This window comes from Papio anubis, chromosome 16, assembly GCF_008728515.1.
Source record: "Papio anubis isolate 15944 chromosome 16, Panubis1.0, whole genome shotgun sequence".
NCBI classification, from domain to species: Eukaryota; Metazoa; Chordata; class Mammalia; order Primates; family Cercopithecidae; genus Papio; species Papio anubis.
Window position 1 is genome coordinate 49,567,895 of NC_044991.1, and position 18,985 is coordinate 49,586,879.

At 39.7% G+C, this 18,985-nt stretch overlaps 1 protein-coding gene across 2 annotated transcripts in view; it reads right to left on the minus strand.

The window, feature by feature from the left end:
- Positions 1 to 18,985, minus strand: part of PLCB1 (phospholipase C beta 1) — a 738,719-nt gene that overhangs the window by 69,692 nt on the left and 650,042 nt on the right. The window contains exon 32 of one of the 2 annotated variants that reach the window (XM_031656115.1): positions 15,166 to 15,283. The exons of the other annotated variant lie outside the window; for it this stretch is intronic. Within the exon in view, the coding sequence (XP_031511975.1) occupies positions 15,185 to 15,283 (99 nt within the window). The 3' untranslated portion in view covers positions 15,166 to 15,184. The remainder of the gene's footprint in view (positions 1 to 15,165; positions 15,284 to 18,985) is intronic. 2 annotated transcript variants of the gene reach the window in all.

The following is an 18,985-nucleotide window of genomic DNA, read 5'->3' on the forward strand; positions in this document are numbered from 1 at the left end:
ACAGCTTGACTGCTCTGCTCACCTGTCTGGTACCTGCTTTCACTTGGACCTTGTCCTCTGAGCATTCCCTACTTTTTTCCCATTCATTGATGCATTTAAACATACTTTAAAAAGTTATACAGAGTTTTCACTGGAAACTCAGGTCTCTCTGTTTTGTTTTCTTGATATTTTGTTATCTTAGATTATATCAGCAACAGATGTGGCATTTTCTACGGCAGAGGGAAACAGGTGACTTCAGGATTGCTTCAGAATCACTGTAATTCTACTAAGAACCAATCAAGTTTGAAGGGCTCATTAACAGAAATGTGATGATATCAAGAGACTATAATGGCTCCTTTTAGCCTGAATTGGATTTCTTTTTAAAGATAGAAACAGAAAGGGCACTTGAAAGAAGTGGATCCAGATGAACAGTTAGAGGAAAGTTTAGAATTTCAAACAAGCTCTCATTTAAAACTAACTTTTATCAGTAATGGGTTATTTTGCATTAACGTGAAGAATACTTTTAATCACCCAAATAATACATAAATACATTATTTCAGTAAACACATGCAAACAAACAATACGGATAGCTGCGAAGCACCCTTTGGCCACCTCCCTAATCCCAGTCCCCTCCCTCAGGTTAACCATGGTTTAAGTTTGGTGTGTAAATGTCCAGAAATTCTCTGTTTATTCATATTCATATATATGCTTATAGAAAGAACAGAATTTGTTTTGCATTTTAGAAAAATATATAGATGGTACAGTATTTTGTATGTCTGAACATGTTTTTATTCTATTCTCTGGCTTGATAGTATGGCTTCAGAATTCCCCATTAAATCATTTTAGAACTCTGAATGCTTTGCTTTACTCTTCAAACTTTCATTTTCTGTAGAGATGCCTGATCTCATTCTGACTTTCCATTTGTGAGTGCTAGTTTTTGTCCTGGAAATGTTGAAAAAAATTATCTTTGTTTTTGGTATTCCAAAATTTTCCAGTTTGGAGCCTAAGCGTAGGTCATTTCTTTCTTGTTGCTGGGCACTCATTTTGGCCCTTCAATCTGGTAATTAACATTCTTCAGTTGTGAAAATGTTTCTTATAATATTTCTTTGATAATTTACTTCTCTTGGTTTTCTCTTTCCAGTGCCCCTCTCAGTTGGGATCCTGTGCTCTGGGTACTTAGCTGTATCTCCTGTTTTTTTTCTAAAAGATCAGTTCCTTCCCATTTATTTGCTTTTAATTATTTATTGATCACTTATACACTGGTGTCTCACCTTTCATATTCTTTGCCACTGTTTTACTTTTCTCTTCACTACCATTTTATAAGATATCATTAAATATCACTTCCAGAAATCTTTGACACAATCCTCCTTAGGAATATCTATAAACAGGTTATATAATACATGTTCTATTAATATATCTTATGGTTTCTGTTGTTTTGTGTCATATTACACATAATTAGATAGGTAGATATTATTGATGCTATAGAGGAAAACTATTGATTTTCAAATTTTAAACTGCATCTAGCCCCTAACTAAATTATTTTCTTTTATATGTTTTCAATTGTTTTATGATCAGAACATAATTTTTTAATAGATATTTCTAGATCTTGTGTTGCACTGTAACTCACTAAGATGCAATATGGTTGGGAGAAGAGAGTAGTTGAGTTTGAGGCACGGAGTACAAAGCAAGGAGGCTGGAGATTAGACTTCGGACCCGGCCCTACCACTGCCTATAAGTGGACCTCTCTGGCCTCTTTCCACATTGGCTAAATGAAAGCGTCAGCTCAGATTGTGTCAAAACCACCTCTTACCATCCATGTAATTTTGTGAAATTTTATACCTTAGGTCTGCCAGGGTTAGCAATGGCTCTTTTATCCCACCATTGCATGATTAGAAGTTTAACTTGCCCACGGCCCATCAGTTAGTTCACTTTTGTGTGAGTAATAAAAATAGCAGAGCATGGCACTACAGTCTGAACACCAGATATCGCCAGAAGTCAGTCCAGTGGAAAAATCCTCTATTAAGGAAGAGAAGATAAATCTGAAGAACTGTCATTCCTGAACACTGGAGGTAATTAAAGCAAAGCCCTCAAGGTTATGTCATCAATTTTTCAATTACTATGCCTCCCTCCCCCTTTAATTGTGTATAAATTCATAACAGCTGAAAATGAATAAAGGAAGGAACACAGAGAAAAGAAGACTGGAACAAACAATGAAGCAGTGCAGCAATTACCCGTTTACCTGACATTTGCACAGTAGAGAAGGGAAGCACATGATCTGAAATCAAAGGGGACTGGGTTTTTTAGATAATGGACATTACACCTGTATAGTTAGTGTGGATTGCTGTGCAGCAAGACACAATCAAGTCTGCTCATTGGGGAATCTGTTTGCTAAGAAAAGGAAAAAGACTGGAGACTAGATTTCTGGCCTGGCCCTATTCCTGCCTGTAAGTGGACCTCTTTGGGCCTCTTTCCACTCTGCTAAATGAAGGTGTCAGTCCAACTTATGTAAAAACCATAGCAATAGATTAACAAATGTAAGAGATTAGTAGTACATATGATACAAAATGCAAAGAGAGTAAGAGGATATTTATAGGCACCCATCCTTCCTACCTGTTATTGTTTCATAATATAATTTCATGGACAATAAAAATACCAACATAAGCTTCTTTAGTTTAGAGAACCATACCAAAAGCAATGAGTAAACCTGCTTTTTAAATATGTTTGCACACACGTGCACACACACACACAAGTACATACCATAGGTGGACAGGTGGATGGAAGAATGGATGGATGGATGGATGGATGAATGGATGGATGGATGGATGGATGAATGGATGGATGGATAGACGGAACACTACTTATAAATCCCTGTCCTCCAATTTTAAGAGAGAAAAGATGTTAAAAGGAAAGACCTATTTTCTACTGTACTCTTTGATAAGTGAGTGACTATTGTAATTTCAAGATTGGAAATCTAGGTGTTAAAATCATTCTCGAAATGCAATCTTTAGATTTCTCAACTAAATTAGCTTCGACCCTTAGAATGTTCCAAAAGGCCAGAATCCTGTCAGAACAAGGACAGAAGCATAATGCCATCGACGAACACCACACACGTCTCTACTCTTCATCTTGGGCTCTTGTAAAATCTCACACAATATCTTTTTCACATTTAATCTTGCTAATAAGATTTAAATACTGAGGGACTGTAGAAATAAGACTCATCATGATAAAGCTCTGACTAATACATCTAAGAATATAATTAGGCATAGAATTTAAATAAAAAGAATAAATCATTTCTAAAACTCCCAGCTGAGCCCCACTTCTGGTAGTCACATCAGGGCAGAGGAAAAACCTACAAATCACATAGAAAGCTTTGTTCATACTGGACCCTTGCTGGGGCAGGCATTCGCCTATTAATTCCTCTACAGGAGAAATCAATTGAAATACCACCAGAGATGTCAAAAACTAGTTTGTCTATTAGGAATATTTGATTTTATTCATTAATATTTATTTATTTAAAACAAAATCTTGCTCTGTTGCCCTGGCTGTGCAGTGGTGTGATCATAATTCACTGCAGCCTGGAATTTCTGGGCTCAAGTGATCCTCCCGCCTCAGCTTCCTCAGTAGCTGGGACTACAGGCATGTGCTACCATGCCCAACTAATTTTTAAAATTTTTTTGTAGAGATAGGGTCTCACTATGTTGCCCAGGCTGTTTTCGATTTCCTTGGCTCAAGCGATCCTCCCACTTCAGGCTCCCAAAGTGCTGGGATTATATGTGTGAGCCACCGCGCATGGTCCTCATTCATTTTTATAACGAACCCATCACCCCCCAATGTTTCCTTCTGCCCCCTTTATTATGATGGTTGCGTTTTCTTTGTGTGTAGTGAAATAGTTTACTTTAGAGCTGGTCTTAGTAAGATATTCTGAGATTTTACTTATGAAACAGACATTTTTTTAAAAAAAAAAACAGCTTTCTGAATGTAACAGCAGAATTGAGTCTCTCTTTCAGCCATGAAATAGCAAACATTTTTTTCCTCTAAAAAATGTGAGTTTAAAGGCTTTACCTAAAAATCTTGCCAAAGCTTTCCATGAGTAGATTTGCTAGAGAAATGTATTAGAGAAAACAGGAAAATGCAGGCTCCACCTAAGCCAGTGTGCCTTTTGTTCCGTGTGACCTAATGTTCATGAGACTGCTTGTTATTCACCTCATTACAAACATCTATCTGTCACAGCAGGTGTTGGGTCAGGAGAGGACATGGTGTCCAGGAAACCTGAAATCAGGTTAGAAACCTCCCAGGCGACCAATTCCCTTTCAATTGACTCCGAGTAGCTGGCACTGCCTACCACAGTCCCTGGGCTGCCTGCTCGGGAAATGGCTATAATTTAAGTCACAGCGGAAACACTTCTCAAACCACTCTCCCAGAGGGCGTAGGAGCCACACTTCCCATGACAGGAAGGGAAGCTGCCCTAGCCTTTCCAACTGTTAAAGGAAATAGACAATTTCCTTATGGTTTCTTCAACATTTCACTCCCCACAGGATTGGTTTTACACGTTTTTTGCATGAGTCAGTCCCTTTGGGTAAAGTTGAAGCTTGTAAAGTTGTCCTTCCCATTTTCAGCTCCCCAAAACAGTGGGTAAATCTATTCAGGAACTCAGTGTGTCTTCTAAGAGGGAGAAAGGCACAGACTTACACCTGCCAAGCTGCTGTCTGCATCCTCACAGGTCTGTGCTGTGAAATGGTTGGTCTAGATTGCTCCATGGATGAAAGACTGCTGGCCATTTGGGGCGAGATGCCCTAGTAGAGTCTGGCAAAGTCCACTCATTACTTGAGTCCAGCTGACTTCAGCTATGAAGTCATCACCAGAGGGAGCATCTTTGTCTTGTCCCCAGCTTTCACCAGCCCCCGCTCACACCAGCCCCTGCTTACATCACCATTTCCAATCACCGGAGCAAGCAAGCGCTTTCCTGTCCATTCTAAGACACGCAAGATATGAGGAGTCATGAGCCTGCTCCAGAATCTTCCAGATTTTTGCCTGGAGGGTAGAAGTCAGAGAGGTACATACAAAGTCTCATTTCCTGCTCTACTCTCTCTCTCACCTTCTTCTTCCAACAATTCCAAGGCCTAGGGGAGAGGGGGGCAGGCTTTCCTCTTTGTCTATGTCTTATCCTGAGTTATGTCATCTTTGGGTACATAGCTAGCAAGGCTCTAGCCCCCCAGACCTGGCTTCTGTGTTAGAAGAAGCTAAAGGAATTTGGGAAAAAAAAAAAAAATACCTTCCTCTCTTGTAATCCCTGTTTTACAAAATTTCCCACCTGCTAATGAGGATCTTCTCTTCTAGGGAGTCCCATTCTCTCCTTTCCTGGAGCTGTGACTCAACCTTGCTAGTAAAAATCCTACAGCAGAATGTGCTTAAGTACATTACCCCTTAAGGTGTAAGGAAATATATGAGTTTATTATGTGCAAAATATTTTCCCTGCTATAGGAGGCTGAGTAAACACTAATTACAGAAAGGCACATGTGAAGCCTCTTCGTCTGTAGACACTTCAGTGTAGCAGCCATGCAGGCCTGTGGCTTTCTGTATCGGTTCTGAAGATCATGGTGTAAGTTGTGTAAGTACTGCCAGTTCATGTGTTCAACAGCAAAAGAAAACAACCTAACATTTAAACAAGGTCTACAGAAATCCTTTATTGTTATTGTTCTGAATAACATATGCTGTATACTTATTAAGATATTGATCCTCCATTGAATATTCATTTATCAGAGGGAAATACCACTCTGCCAACCATTAATGTAGGTGAAATCTCTTTTTCCTGTTCTTCCTTGACAATGGGGTTGATCTGTACAACCCAATATAAAATCTGCCGATGGAGGTACACAGGGCTATAGAAGCAACTCTTTCATTTGATTTAGTGTTTCATGATAAACTAGACCAAACCATGAATTAGAAGGACTCATTAATCTCTTCTCAAATGGATTTTCCCTCCTATTTCCTCCATTACTAGTCCAGATCCCTGCTTCCCTTCGAGTCTATACTTCCAAATGGGTGTTAGATAAGCTGTCTCCTGTTCCAGGTCTCCTGTTTAATCCACTTTTACCTGGTTCCCTTCCCCACCTTTCAACTGATTCATCACTAACACCAGGGCCAATAATGACCTCCTGGATACTAAAACCAAAGTAGACTCTTTTGTAGCATTCACCGGCTTTAGACACTGGGGATCATGCCCTTCATACTCATGCACTGCTTTTCCTCTGGGCTTCTTTGACCCTCTTGGTTTTCCTCCTACCTCATAGGTGGTCCCTTTTTTGTTTCTCATTTGCTTTTTCTATTCTTCCAGACTATTTATTTATTTGTTTTTGAGACAGGGTCTCACTCTGTTGTCCAGGCCAAAGTGCAGTAGTGCAATCTTGGCTCACTGCAGCCTTGACCTCCCAGGCTTATGCAATCCTCCCATATCTCAGTCTCCCAAGTAGCTGGGACTACAAGCATGCACCACCACACCTAGCTAATTTTTGTATTTTTTGTAGAGATGGGGTTTCGCCATGTTGCCCAGGCTGGTCTCAAACTCCTGGGCTCAAGCCATCTGCCTGACTTGCCCTCACAAAGTGCTGGGATTATAGGCATGAGCCACTATGCCCAGCCTCTGCCAGACGTTTTCAAGTTAAAAGTTATCCAGAACTACCTCCTGGGATCCCTTTTCTATTCTTTAGATATGCCAAGGATTTTATCCATTCTTATTCAATCTAAATTCATGATTCTTAAATTTGGAGGCACATAAATTTCACTTGGAGAAAGGGAGAAAACTGTAAATCACTTAACCTTTTCTGCTTGAATTCCTTCTTCTATACTCACCCTCATACCAGCCTCCCAAAATGTTATGATGGTAAAGGAAATCATAACTGAAGAAAACTCTAATCAGAAAACACACGTAGTACGGTGTACAACTGAAGTGAAAGGCCAGGCAGGAAACTGTGTGCTCTCAAGTATTTTCCATGTAACCTTGGACACATTGCTTTAACTTCCAGAGCCTTGAATTTTAGATCTCACCGGTGTGACATAATTGTAGGTTTAATAAAAGGTCAAATGTGAGTTCTGCCAGATGGTATTACATTTTCAAAGTCTGAGCAATTTTTTACTTGTTTGGGGATGGTGTGAAGGGGCAACACTGGAGAGAAATGTTTCCTACAGAAAATAACATTTAATCTGGAAACTGCTGTGTTTACCCCAGCATCTATTCTATTTCACTCACTGCTACATAAAACTTTTAGAGGAAAAAAAGTGGCCCCTGTAAAATGGAGTCAAGTGTTACGCTTAGTATTAGCTGTGAGCTAGTACTAGCAGCGGGAGGTATGTTACGTTACAGCTGAGGCAATTTGCAGGTAGAAGACCTTGCTGAGGGGGCTAGAAAAATGTTGTCAATGCTAGGTTTAAGTTTTAGGGGACTTTTCTGTTGTCCTTAAAACATTTTATACTGAGGGCCTAAAAGTTCATGGATCAACAGAGCAGTATAGGCTCTGTCTAGTGTAGGAAACAGAAAAAACCTTTAAAAAAGGTAATTTATTTCAGTAAAAAGTTTCATTTTGTTTGTAAAGGATGGGTAATAATGTTTCAGCCATGGAAAGCTGCAACAGGAACTCCAGATAAATACAGAGAAAACCCTGTACCATGAAAGAGGGTAAGGTTTGTGCCAGCGGTGTGCTGGTAAATGATTAATATGTGGCTCTACTAGAAAATGAAAGGGCCCAGTTTTAGAGATTGTTGATTTTCAACGGTGTAAATACTGCCCAGAGCCAGTCGCAAACTACCAAAGTGGTGACCCTGAGTAACAAGTTGGGAGGAGGAAGTTTTAGAGATGGTTGATTTTCAATGGTGTAAATACTTGCCCAGAGCCAGTCGCAAACCACCAAAGTGGTGACCTTGAATAAGGAGTTGAGAGGAGGTGTACAGTAGCAGACTGTCAGAGCCACCACTACCGATGGTGCGTAGTAGACGTAAAGATGCAAAGTACCTCAAGAGCACAGGCGATAGTGAGAAGTATTAAATTATTTGTAAGTGAGCCGGGCACCGTGGCTCATGCCTATAATCCGAGCACTTTGGGAGGCTGAGGCAGGACGATCGCTTTGAGCTCAGGAGTTTAAGATCAGCCTGGGCAACATGGCAAAACTCCACCTCTACAACACTAAAAATAAAAAAATCAGCCAAGTGTGGTGGCAAGCCTGTATTCTCAGCTACTTGGGAAGCTGATGAGGGAGGATCGATTGAACTGACCTTGGGAAATTGAGGCTGCAGTGAGCCATGATCGCATCACTGCACTCCAGCCTGGGCAACACAGTGAGACTCTGTCTTAAAAAAAATTTTAAAAAGTGGTTCGACAAAGCTCTAGGAAAAAATTGGTAAATGATGAGTTATGAGTATTTGTTACATTTGTTTTGAATAAATTTATTTCATTGAAAGTTTATATAATTTAATTTGTAGTAATGGTTGTGTTTAATAATCAGGTCACAAAATCCTTGAAAAATTTGAAAATGAACTGTTATGAACTTAGATAGTAAGCTCCAGCTCACCACTGGTTTGTCCTCAAAGAATAAAGGAAAATTAATATTTGCTTAAGCAATGTTTAATTACATTCGAGTTCTGTGAGGTGGATACTTTGGTTTAGGTATTTTTTATACTTGTTAATATTCTAGAACCCTATGTTATCTAACACTATGCAAATCAAAAGCAGTGATTAAAATCACCAGATGCTAGGTAAATAGATGATAGTTTTCTACAGAATTTGTGTGAGCTATGTGTGAGAGATATACTTCCTTTATGGACTGAATTGTGTCTCTCCCAAATTCATATATCAAAGCCCTAACCCTTAATGTGACTCTATTTGGAGATAGAATCTTTAATGAAGTAATTAAGGTTAAATGAACTCATATGAGTGGGTCCCTGATCTGATGGGGCTGGTGTCCTTATAAGAAAAGGAAGAAGTGCCAGCGCGTGCATGCGCTCTCTCTCTCTCTCTGTGCATGTGCATAGAAAGGCCATCTGAGGACATGGCAAAAAGCCACTGTCTGCAAACCCAGAGGAGAAGCCTCCCCAGAAATGAATCTCACGGGCACCTTGATCTTAGACTTCCAGACTCCAGAATTGTGAAAAAATAAATTTCTGTTGCTGAAGCCACCCAGTCTGTGATATTTTGCTATGGAAGCTGAGCAGAGTAACATAACATGTAAATGATGAAATTACACGCAGTTCCACAAGAGTAACATGATCCTCGCATCTCAGGCTTTTTCATATTGTCATGAGGAAGTCCTTCCTATCTGTTCCTCTAGGTCTCAGCTCAATGACTGCCACCTCTGTGAAGCGTTCCTTGGTTTCCTCAATTATGTGTCAGCCTTTCCTCCCATGTAAACAGCTCTGTTATAATGATGAACATAGTCTTTTGTCCCAATGCAATCCTTTTTGACACAAAAGCGGATTACACATTATAAATTAAGATTAAGCATGTGGCTGTTTATATTCACATTTAAATATAAACAGTTAAAATACAATTAAAAATTCAACACCTTAGTTGCATCAGCCACATTTCAAACAGTTAATAACTACTTGTGGCTAGTTGCTACTGCACTGGACACTAAGACATGGAAAATTTCCATCAGTGCAGAAAATTCTATTGGATAGCACTATACTATAATCTACTTGAAGCGTGGAAAGGGGTGCATCTGTGTTTTTTCCCAGCACCTAGCCCAGTGCCTTCTGTGTAGTAGGCATTCAATAACTATTGGTTGAATTAAAAGGAAAAAAGAAAAACACTATTCACTTAATTGTAGCTACTTAAAGCATTTACGGTTCCCAGGTGTCACAGAAATAAGCACACACATATAAATTTATTTTATTATTGATAAGTAAAATACTAAATGTGAGCAATTTTCATTTTTTCCATGACAAGAACATCAATATTCATCATCAAGATATAATTATAGAATTTCTGTCTCAGGTGTTAATATAGCAATCTATAGCTGTTAATTCGGAAGCGCAATATCGATTCTAATTTATTTTTTCTAGGCCATCTCTGCACCATTTTTCTATAAGTGACCCTATGGTCTCATTAAATCTTTCAGCATGATATTTATGCACCTACTTAATGAGTCCTCCAACACCTTGAATTCTCTGGATCTCATAACTATTATTTTAGTGACAAACTTCTGACTTTAATTAATCGCATCCTTCACGGATTCAAAGGAGATCATAAAAAGGTCACTCAGTCATATTCAACCCTCTTCTGGTAGACGCCTTCTTTGTCTCCATATTTAAAGATCTTCAAAGAAACACAACATCCCTCAGGAATCTATTTGGGTATTTAGATATTTTTACTTTCAGAAAAATCTCTTTATTTCCTGCTTAAATCTTTCATAATTTAGCCCAAAGCAGTCGCCCTGAATCTAACTGCAGAGGAAAAGGAGAAGAGGGTCATCTGTCACAGGTCCCAAAGAAGCCCCTTTCTGTGCTATGACTGAAACTTAAAATACAATCTAAAAGGAGATATTTCTCTACCAAGATATTCCTTTAGAATTCCTAGCATCCTCCCGGTAAGTAGTACAGCCTCATAAATATTTTAATGAATAAATGAAATCCAAATAAAAAACAATTGCTTAACAAATGAAAGCAGACGCGTAGAAAAGCCCAGTGTGTCTCTAACTCCTCTCTTGTGTAGTACAGAAGAAGGGTTCGTTAACAAAGATTCTGTTCTCAGGCTGGGGCAAGAGACAGACCTAACAGGAGGAATGGGGAGAGGAGAGAGAGAAAGAAGACCTCAAGGGAAGCAAACCCACCGAGTCTGTTGTTGAAAGAGCATTGACATGTATAAGCTGAATGGCTTGCAAGTAGAGGAGAAGAGAGGAAGGAGGAAAGCCAAGGTTGGAGGGAGGTGAGAGTGAGTGAGCCCTTCCTCAATCCTGCTGCTTTAGAGAGTGGAACTGTGAGTTTTCAGCAGCCATAGACAGGGAAGGTTGATCCAAAATTCTCTTAACCGAACTGTGCAGGCCACACTGTGCCTCAGGTGTCTCCCTTTCCCTCTGCTTGGCATTGCTTCCCCAGCAGATGCGACGAACACAGAAAACAGCTGCCCGCCTCTCAGTGATAGAAACTGTGACTAATTGTGGTTTCCTAGAGGTGAGTCCTGTTTTCACAGGGCTGGAAGTTTTCTAAAATCTAGTCCTCAGAGATGTTCTTCTCCCAGATGTTTGTTAAAAACAAGTGACTCTGAGCAATGTGAACGTGCTGCCTGTGATGTTTAATGCCTTGTGCTGTTGTGATCAGTTTGGGGGTGAAATCTCTGGCAAATTGTAGCCATGACCTTGTGGAGGCTGGGCTATGCCACCAGCAAATGAAACAGTGTTTGGTATACATGTGTGGCGAGTATCCCTTCTAGCCACTCAAAGAGATATGCTTCCTTAACAAAGAGGCTCATCATCTTTCCATTTTACAGGTAAGTATATTGAGGCATAGGTGGTGTACCCTTATTGCTTGTTTATCCATGTCAACGTGAGAAAGAGAAGTCACCTACTCTGACATCTAGATCATAAAATCTTAGCTTCAGACATTCACTTAAAAAGCTGAAAGACACATAGTGTGTCCAAGGTCTGGTACTTCTTGTCTGACCTTAGTAAAGTTCATTAACGTTTTTGAACTTTAGTTTCTCCAAATGTACAATGGCAAGAAGAAGGAGATAACACATGTTATGTGCTTTAAAAGTGCTTGATGATGCAGTAAGTGCTCCATAAATGCTAATTTTTGTTTTTATTATTGTGTGTCAGAAAAATATCTTAATGCCTTTCTATGGCCTTAAACTGACCTTTATTATTTTAAAGCATGTAGGAACTATATTTTCTGTTCTTTTGTGCTTTCTATTGAAATTGGCATATTCTAGAATAAAGCAGGCATTAATAATTACCTGGCATATATTTATAATTTTCCAATGTTTCATTGGTGTTTTTAGAAATTGGTCATTCTACAGCTCTTTATCTAAAGACCTAATATACATAAAATGAGCAAACATCTCTTTTGTTTATTTTATATCTTGCTCTATAGTGATTTGTGGCTATTTTAAAAATGGGTTACCACAGTTAAAAGTATAACTCACCTACTTAGCTTCACCGATTAACGTCAAGCTGATAACAAGGAATATATTTTTTCACCAATGAAGATTTGCACTCACAAATTTAAAAAATGTAAAATTACAACTATTTATGTGATGACTACTCTTGGGGTCAATCTTCTATCATAATAGAAAACATTATCTTTTGGCAAATACGTGGTAGCGTTATAGCTTTATGTACTATTCCTTTTTTTTTTTTTTTTTTTTGAGACGGAGTTTTCCTCTTGTTGCCCAGGCTGGAGTGCAATGGTGCGACCTTGGCTCAATGCAACATCTGCCTTCCGGGTTCAAGGGCTTCTCCTGCCCCACCTCAGCCTCAGCCTCAGCCTCCTGAGTAGCTGGGATTACAGGTACCTGGCACCACACCTGGCTAATTTTTTTATTTTTAGTAGAGATGGGGTTTCACCATTTTGGTCAGGCTGGCCTCGAACTCCTGACCTCAGGTGATCCACCCACCTCGGCTTCCCAAAGTGCTGAGATTACAGGCATGAGCCACCATGCCCAGCCTTATGTACTATTACTTTTTATTCATCATTTTGTTTTCAGCTGTAGTGTATGAATGAAGATGTTTAAGGAAAGAACAAGAATGTAAAAAACATTCGGGGAAATATTAAAATTAGTACAAAAATCTACTTTCCATACACTATTAAAAAGAACATTTTGTTCTTTTTTCAAATATAAAATACTATAATGGGATTTTCTTTTTCCGCTTTAGCAATGAGACCTATTTTGACAAGAAAAGTGTGAAATATTTATTTTTATGTCATCTTTTATATGTGGAAAGCTAAAGGAACCAAACAAACTCACCATATGATTAAATTTTTGAAGTCTAGGTATTGTGGGGATATTTGTCTGTTTTTTAAAATAAATATTTTTCCCCAGTGGGCATCTCAGTTGACATTCTAAAGGGAATACAAGTTGTGAACAGACTATTGCAAGCCTGAGAAAGCACAGCAACACAAATGCAGCTTTTTTGTCTCTATTACATTTGTTTTGAAAAATAAAACCCAATTCATGTGTTCTTAGGTCCTCCACCCACTGTCATTTGCATCCCCTGAGAAAATATGATATTCTATCTGTGGTATTAGGTGGTTCACAACAGCTTTAAAAACTACCAGGGCAGGCCAGGCACTGTGGCTCACACATGTAATCCCAGCACTTTGGGAGTCTGAGGCAGGCGGATCACCTGAGGTCGGGAGTTAGAGGCCAGCCTGACCAATATGGAGAAACCCCATTTCTACTAAAAATACAAAATTAGCTGGGCGTAGTGGCAGGAGCCTGTAATCCCAGCTACTTAGGAGGCTGAGGCAGGAGAATCACTTGAACCTGGGAGGCCGAGGTTATGGTGAGCTGAGATCGCGCCATTCCACTCCACCCTGGGCGACGAGAGCAAAACAATGCCTCAAAAAACAAAAAACAAACAAACAAACAAACAATCCCCACAGAACTACCAGGGTGTAACAAGTGTAACAACAACAAAAAATCGAATGATGCTCATCATTGATGATTTAAAAGATAGTCTTAACATTTATATCCGAATGAAGAAGACATTGTCAAGGTCTCCCTGATGCCTTCTTGTAGAAGCCAGAAATTGGTATTATATGTCTGTCCTCTACCCACCTTCCAATATGGCCTTCATCACAAGGTCACACAGAAACAAAATGATCACTGTTGAGAGGACATGAACTGAATCCACAGCCATGTTGTGACTTTGTTCTGACACGACATTCCCTGTGTCTCTCTTTCTAGTGTTACAGGCAGTAGAAAATTAAAAAAAAAAAAAAAAAAAGAAATCAAAGGCCCAGGCTTGTGATTGAGTCAAAAAGTTAAAATACATTCAAACGCCATGACGGTGGCTTCAAGCTTCTTCCAGGTGCTTAAGCCTGGAGGTAGGAATGTACTAGATCCTGGCCAGTTAAAATGTGCTCCCTGGAACTGTGGCAGCATCTATATCCCCTGAAAGTTACTTAGAAAGGCAGACTTTCCGGCCCCACTCAGACATCCTAGATCAGTGTCTGCAGTTTAACAGGATGTCCAAGTAATTGAGATACCCACAAAGGTCTGAAAAGCTCTCAGCCAGAGCAACAACTGATGTCAAGGAAGAGGAATAAGTCATACCTCTTTCTCAGTAAAGAGTTATTTTCAGTAACTCTTTCACATGTTCTTAAACTGCATTATTTCACAGATCTACAAATACTTGAAGACAAAAACAGTATAAGTCTCATTGTAGAATTCTATTTTCATTACATCAGAATAAAGTTTGCTTTTTTTAAAATCACAAGAATGCTTCTTTTCTCTAAGAATTGCACACTCTTTGGAATGACTTTTGCCAGTTTTCTTATTAGTGAAGGGGATATAATAGTTTTCGTGACGCATTTCCTTGGGTAAGTTAAAGCCTGCTCTGATTTTCAAGCTGAAGTTTGCTCTAACAAAGAGCTCCTGGCCCAAGTATCCCTATTAGTGAGATATTTCCAAGAGCTCTTGCTTCTAGAGAATCAGGAAATCACAAGCTGTCCCCACTCACTCTAAATACCATCTAGGAATAAAATAAATTTTGCTGGACTTCCAAAAGGAGGGCATAAGTTGAGTGGAGTGGATTGAAAAAGATTCCTTGAGAGTTAACTCGATCCCACTGGATTGTAAGACAATAGGACTGCGGGAAAACAGTGTAGTGAGAAGCAGAAATGGAAAAAATTGTTTCAAAGTGGGAATAATAGTCTGAGTGCAAGAGAGAAAATCCAGATTAAAAAGGAAGCCAAATTTGCTAATAGAGAAACAAAAAGGAGAAAGAGGAAGAAGACAATATGGAAGAATGAGATTTATGTCAGGAAGAGAGAGCACAATAATGGAGAAATTAATACCAGAGGAAGGCAGAAAGGATGAGGAAAGGATCATGGGTGTGGCTGGGAACTTTAGCAGAAAAAAAAGATGGGAATGTAGAGAAAGGGAGGATGAAGGACAGAGGAGCAAGTCCATGATGCCTGAAAACCGGATGGCTACACACCACCCTTCTCTCAAAAGCGACCCCTCCCATCCAGTCCTACCTGGCCGGAAGGACGGTGGTCACCACTTGAGAGCTTGAGGGTTGGGGGGAGTAAAGTTGGGGGAAACAGAGGGATCCTCATGGCAAGTTTCCGACAAGAATGAGGAGGAACCTTCCCCCTGTGTGGAAAAAAAGGGAGGCTGTCATTTTTGTGGCAATGAAATTGATTTCTAAGTCACCTGGTGTTTCCAATTATTTGTCTGGGACATCTCTTGGAGTGCCTTCTAGAATACAGATTTAATTCCTCTGTTTGCCTTTATCTGCTCCAACACCCCCAGTGTGGGATGGCACCTGGCCTCCCACACATTCAATGGAAGTGGCATTGAGTTCTCCTTGGCCTTCCCCACTCTCTGTAAGAATTAGTTGTTAAAAATGATCACAACTGTTACTTTTGAGATATTCTCCGCAAAATCCCACTACCATCAAGAAACTTGAGAAAAGATAGTGATGAATGATTGACAGCTGTTTGTTCAGTGAACAACACAGTCCAAGGGGTCTGGGCACTACTTTTCTCCCCACGAAGAGCCAGAACTATTTTTTAACATACAGAGTTAATGTTGTTAGCCCTCTACATACATCATGCATTCAAAAAATATTTATTAAACACCAGCTATATGGCAGGCGATGTTCTTGGGTGTCTGGACCTCAAGAGCGTCACGGAACGAAACAGACAAAGCCCCTGTTGTTGTAGAGCTTACATTCTGATAGGTGGGGCAGCACTCAAGGACACACTTAGGAAAGAAGGGTATGACTGAATGAGAGAAGGTGACAAATGCTATGAAAAACAGAAAGCACAGCAGAAGAACCAGGAGAGAGGATGGCAGGGATGGGGCAGTGGTGGAGGGGGTTGTAAATTTTAATAAAGTGGTCATGGAAAGCCTCTGACAGATTTGAACAAACATTTGAAAGACAGGAGAGAGTTGCCCAAACAGACACTTGGGAGATGAGGAAACAGTCCATACAATGGCTCAAGGTGGAATTTGCCTGTCTTGTTGGGGCCTAGCAAGGAGCCCAGTGTGGCCTGATCAGAGAGTACATCAAGGAGGAAAGGAAGAAAAAATGCAGCAAAAGTGGAGTTAGACCATATAGGACTTTTAAGCTTTTATTCTGAGGGTGTTGGGAGCCACTGAAGGGTTTTCAACCAAGGAGCGACCTGATTTAACTTTTGTTCTAAAAGGATGCCTCTGGGTGACATGTTGAGAATAGATTTTGAGTGCACACATGTGGCAGCAGGGAGAGCAGTTTGAAGGCTACTTAGAAATCCAGGGGAGAGACGGTGGAGGCTTGGACTAAGGTGATTGCACTGCAGTTGGTACTCAACAATTATAAAGATGTCTTGTCTGGTTTACAATATTTTTTTCAAGTCCTAAGGTTTTTTGGCTCCACCTAAAACACAGACCCAGTAAGAAATTTAAGAATTGTAACAGCTCATTGTGTATTTTGCAAAACCTAAGAGTGACTTTTTTCTTTTCTGGATAATACCTAAGGTGCAAAGAAAAAGGAAACAAATCTTTCTCAGCCAAAGATAGAAGACAATGTATCTTCGATTCTCTCTTATGTACCAAACACACATACATGCTGCTGGCTATTCTCTTTGACACAAATTTTCATATACTAGCATAATCAGCTAGGGCAAAATCCATTTTGATGCCGAAATGGTTAATCTGCTAAGCTTCTCTCCAATCGTATAAAGTTGTTTGTGTGTGTGTATAAATGTGTGTTGTTGTTGTTGTGTATGTGTGTGTGTGTGACTCTTTAAAATCTGAAAATGTTATTCGAGGAAATTCAAACACCTCCTTGACAAATTCAAAGATTAACCTCAACTAATGATTATAATAAACACAGAACACTTGTGTCTGTTGATTTCTGTTGACAGAAAATATGTAAACAGGACTCCAAGTGGTGAATTTGCTGCATGAAAATGGCCTTAGATATAATATAATACAAGGAAAACAGAGAATGTAATCCTGCCCTTGGCAACTGCTTTCCTATTTGGAAGGAAAACTTTCTTCAGTGTTTTCTTCAACCCAGTGTTCCTGCGTTTGCCCTCATGCAATAGCCTTTTCCCTCATCTCCAAGTACTTCTTCATCAAGTATTTCAAAGCACTTAGTAGATTTCCTCTTTGGATTTTCTGTAGGTAAATACAGTCATCCCCTTCATATCCATGGGTTCCACATCTGTGGATTCAACCACTTTTGGATCAACACTATTCAGAAGAACCATAAGTGGATGGTTGTGTCTGTATGAACATGTATAGACATTTTTTCTTGACATTATTCCCTAAACAATACAGTATAACACTATATACATAGAACTTACATTGTATTAGGCATTATAAATAACCTAGAAATGACAAAGTACATGGGAGAATATGCATAGACTATATGCAAACACTATACAATGTTATATAAAGGACCTGAGCATCTGTGGACTGGGGTATCTGAGGGGAGTCCTGGAACCAGCCATCCATAGATACCAAGGGATGACAGTATTTCTCTTGGTTTGAAGTTGGCCATCTTTTCCCTTTAAAATATTGAAGGTCATAGTTAAATCAGGTAATGGTTTCTGGAAATCAATTACACTTTTACATTAGTTGCTTTAAAGTGTTTGGGATGTGTGTGTTTGATAATTTTCACTATCCTAGTTATACCAAAACAGGGCTTTAAAAAAAACAGAGATACATTGAGGATAAAAAAATCTAATGAGCATTAGCAAAATTCATAGGAATCATGCCCAATGACAGGCACACAGAAGTAGAAGTAGAAATAAACCCAAAAGGTTTTCCATGCATGGTCGTGTGGACTTTTCATGTATGGCAGGTGGGCATATGAAAGCCAATGTGATAAAAGTCCACCTCATCCTATTCCTGGTGTTAAAATCATTGTTTGCTGCAAAGACTCTGAACCCCACCAACATGTAGCCCCCTACTCTAGCAGATGGGGACGATTCTCTTTGCAGCCTCTGCCCTCTATCCAGTACATTTATCTTCACATGTCCACATTTTCTTATCCCCAAGAAAGAAAAATATGGACAAAGGAGGGGGAAAGAACGTTGATACGGTAAAGAAAAGGAGGAGGAATAAATGGCATCCATGGGAATCTAAGTTTTAATTTTTGTTTAAATCTCAAACTCAGTTGCCTTATGGGGACAATAGACAATATAAATCTATGAAACAGCCTAGGGAATACCATGCAGCCCTAAGGGACAGCTTCTTCCTAGCTTTAGAAATTCTTTGCATGTTTCTATTATAATCTTAGGATCTCATTTTTCAAGAGACATGGTGTATTTTTGAAATAAAACATTTTCTGATTTTTACATAACAGCGTGATGCTTTTTATTGTGCCAACTGTCTCAGCCAAACTATATTTCCCAGAGTTCCCTTTCTGTATGTTTCCAGTTATTGTGGGTTCCACGGAGATTCTTCTGAGAATTGGAGGACTGATGAGGGAGGCAGCAGTCATTGTGTAATACGCAGGCATTGTTGCTGATCTGTTGATTTATGTGTCTGGTTGATGGGAAGCAGCGGCTGAGCCTGCAATCACTTCCCCTGCCCGTTGGGTCTTCCTTTAGTTTTCTGACTCCTGGGCCAGGGGTGTGTGTGTGTGTGTGTGTGTGTGTGTGTGCGTGCGTGTGTGTGTGTGTTCAACTCCATGACGAAGAGGTTCAGCTTCTGCAGGTTACTCTAGTCACGAAGCCTACTTGCAATTTTCCCTTCCTGCCTTCCTGCCTGCCTGCCAGGGTCCATCATTAAAAAGGGAGACAACCTTGAGAAGGGGGCAGATAGCCATCCACAAAAATTGTATAAGCCAATTACTGTCAC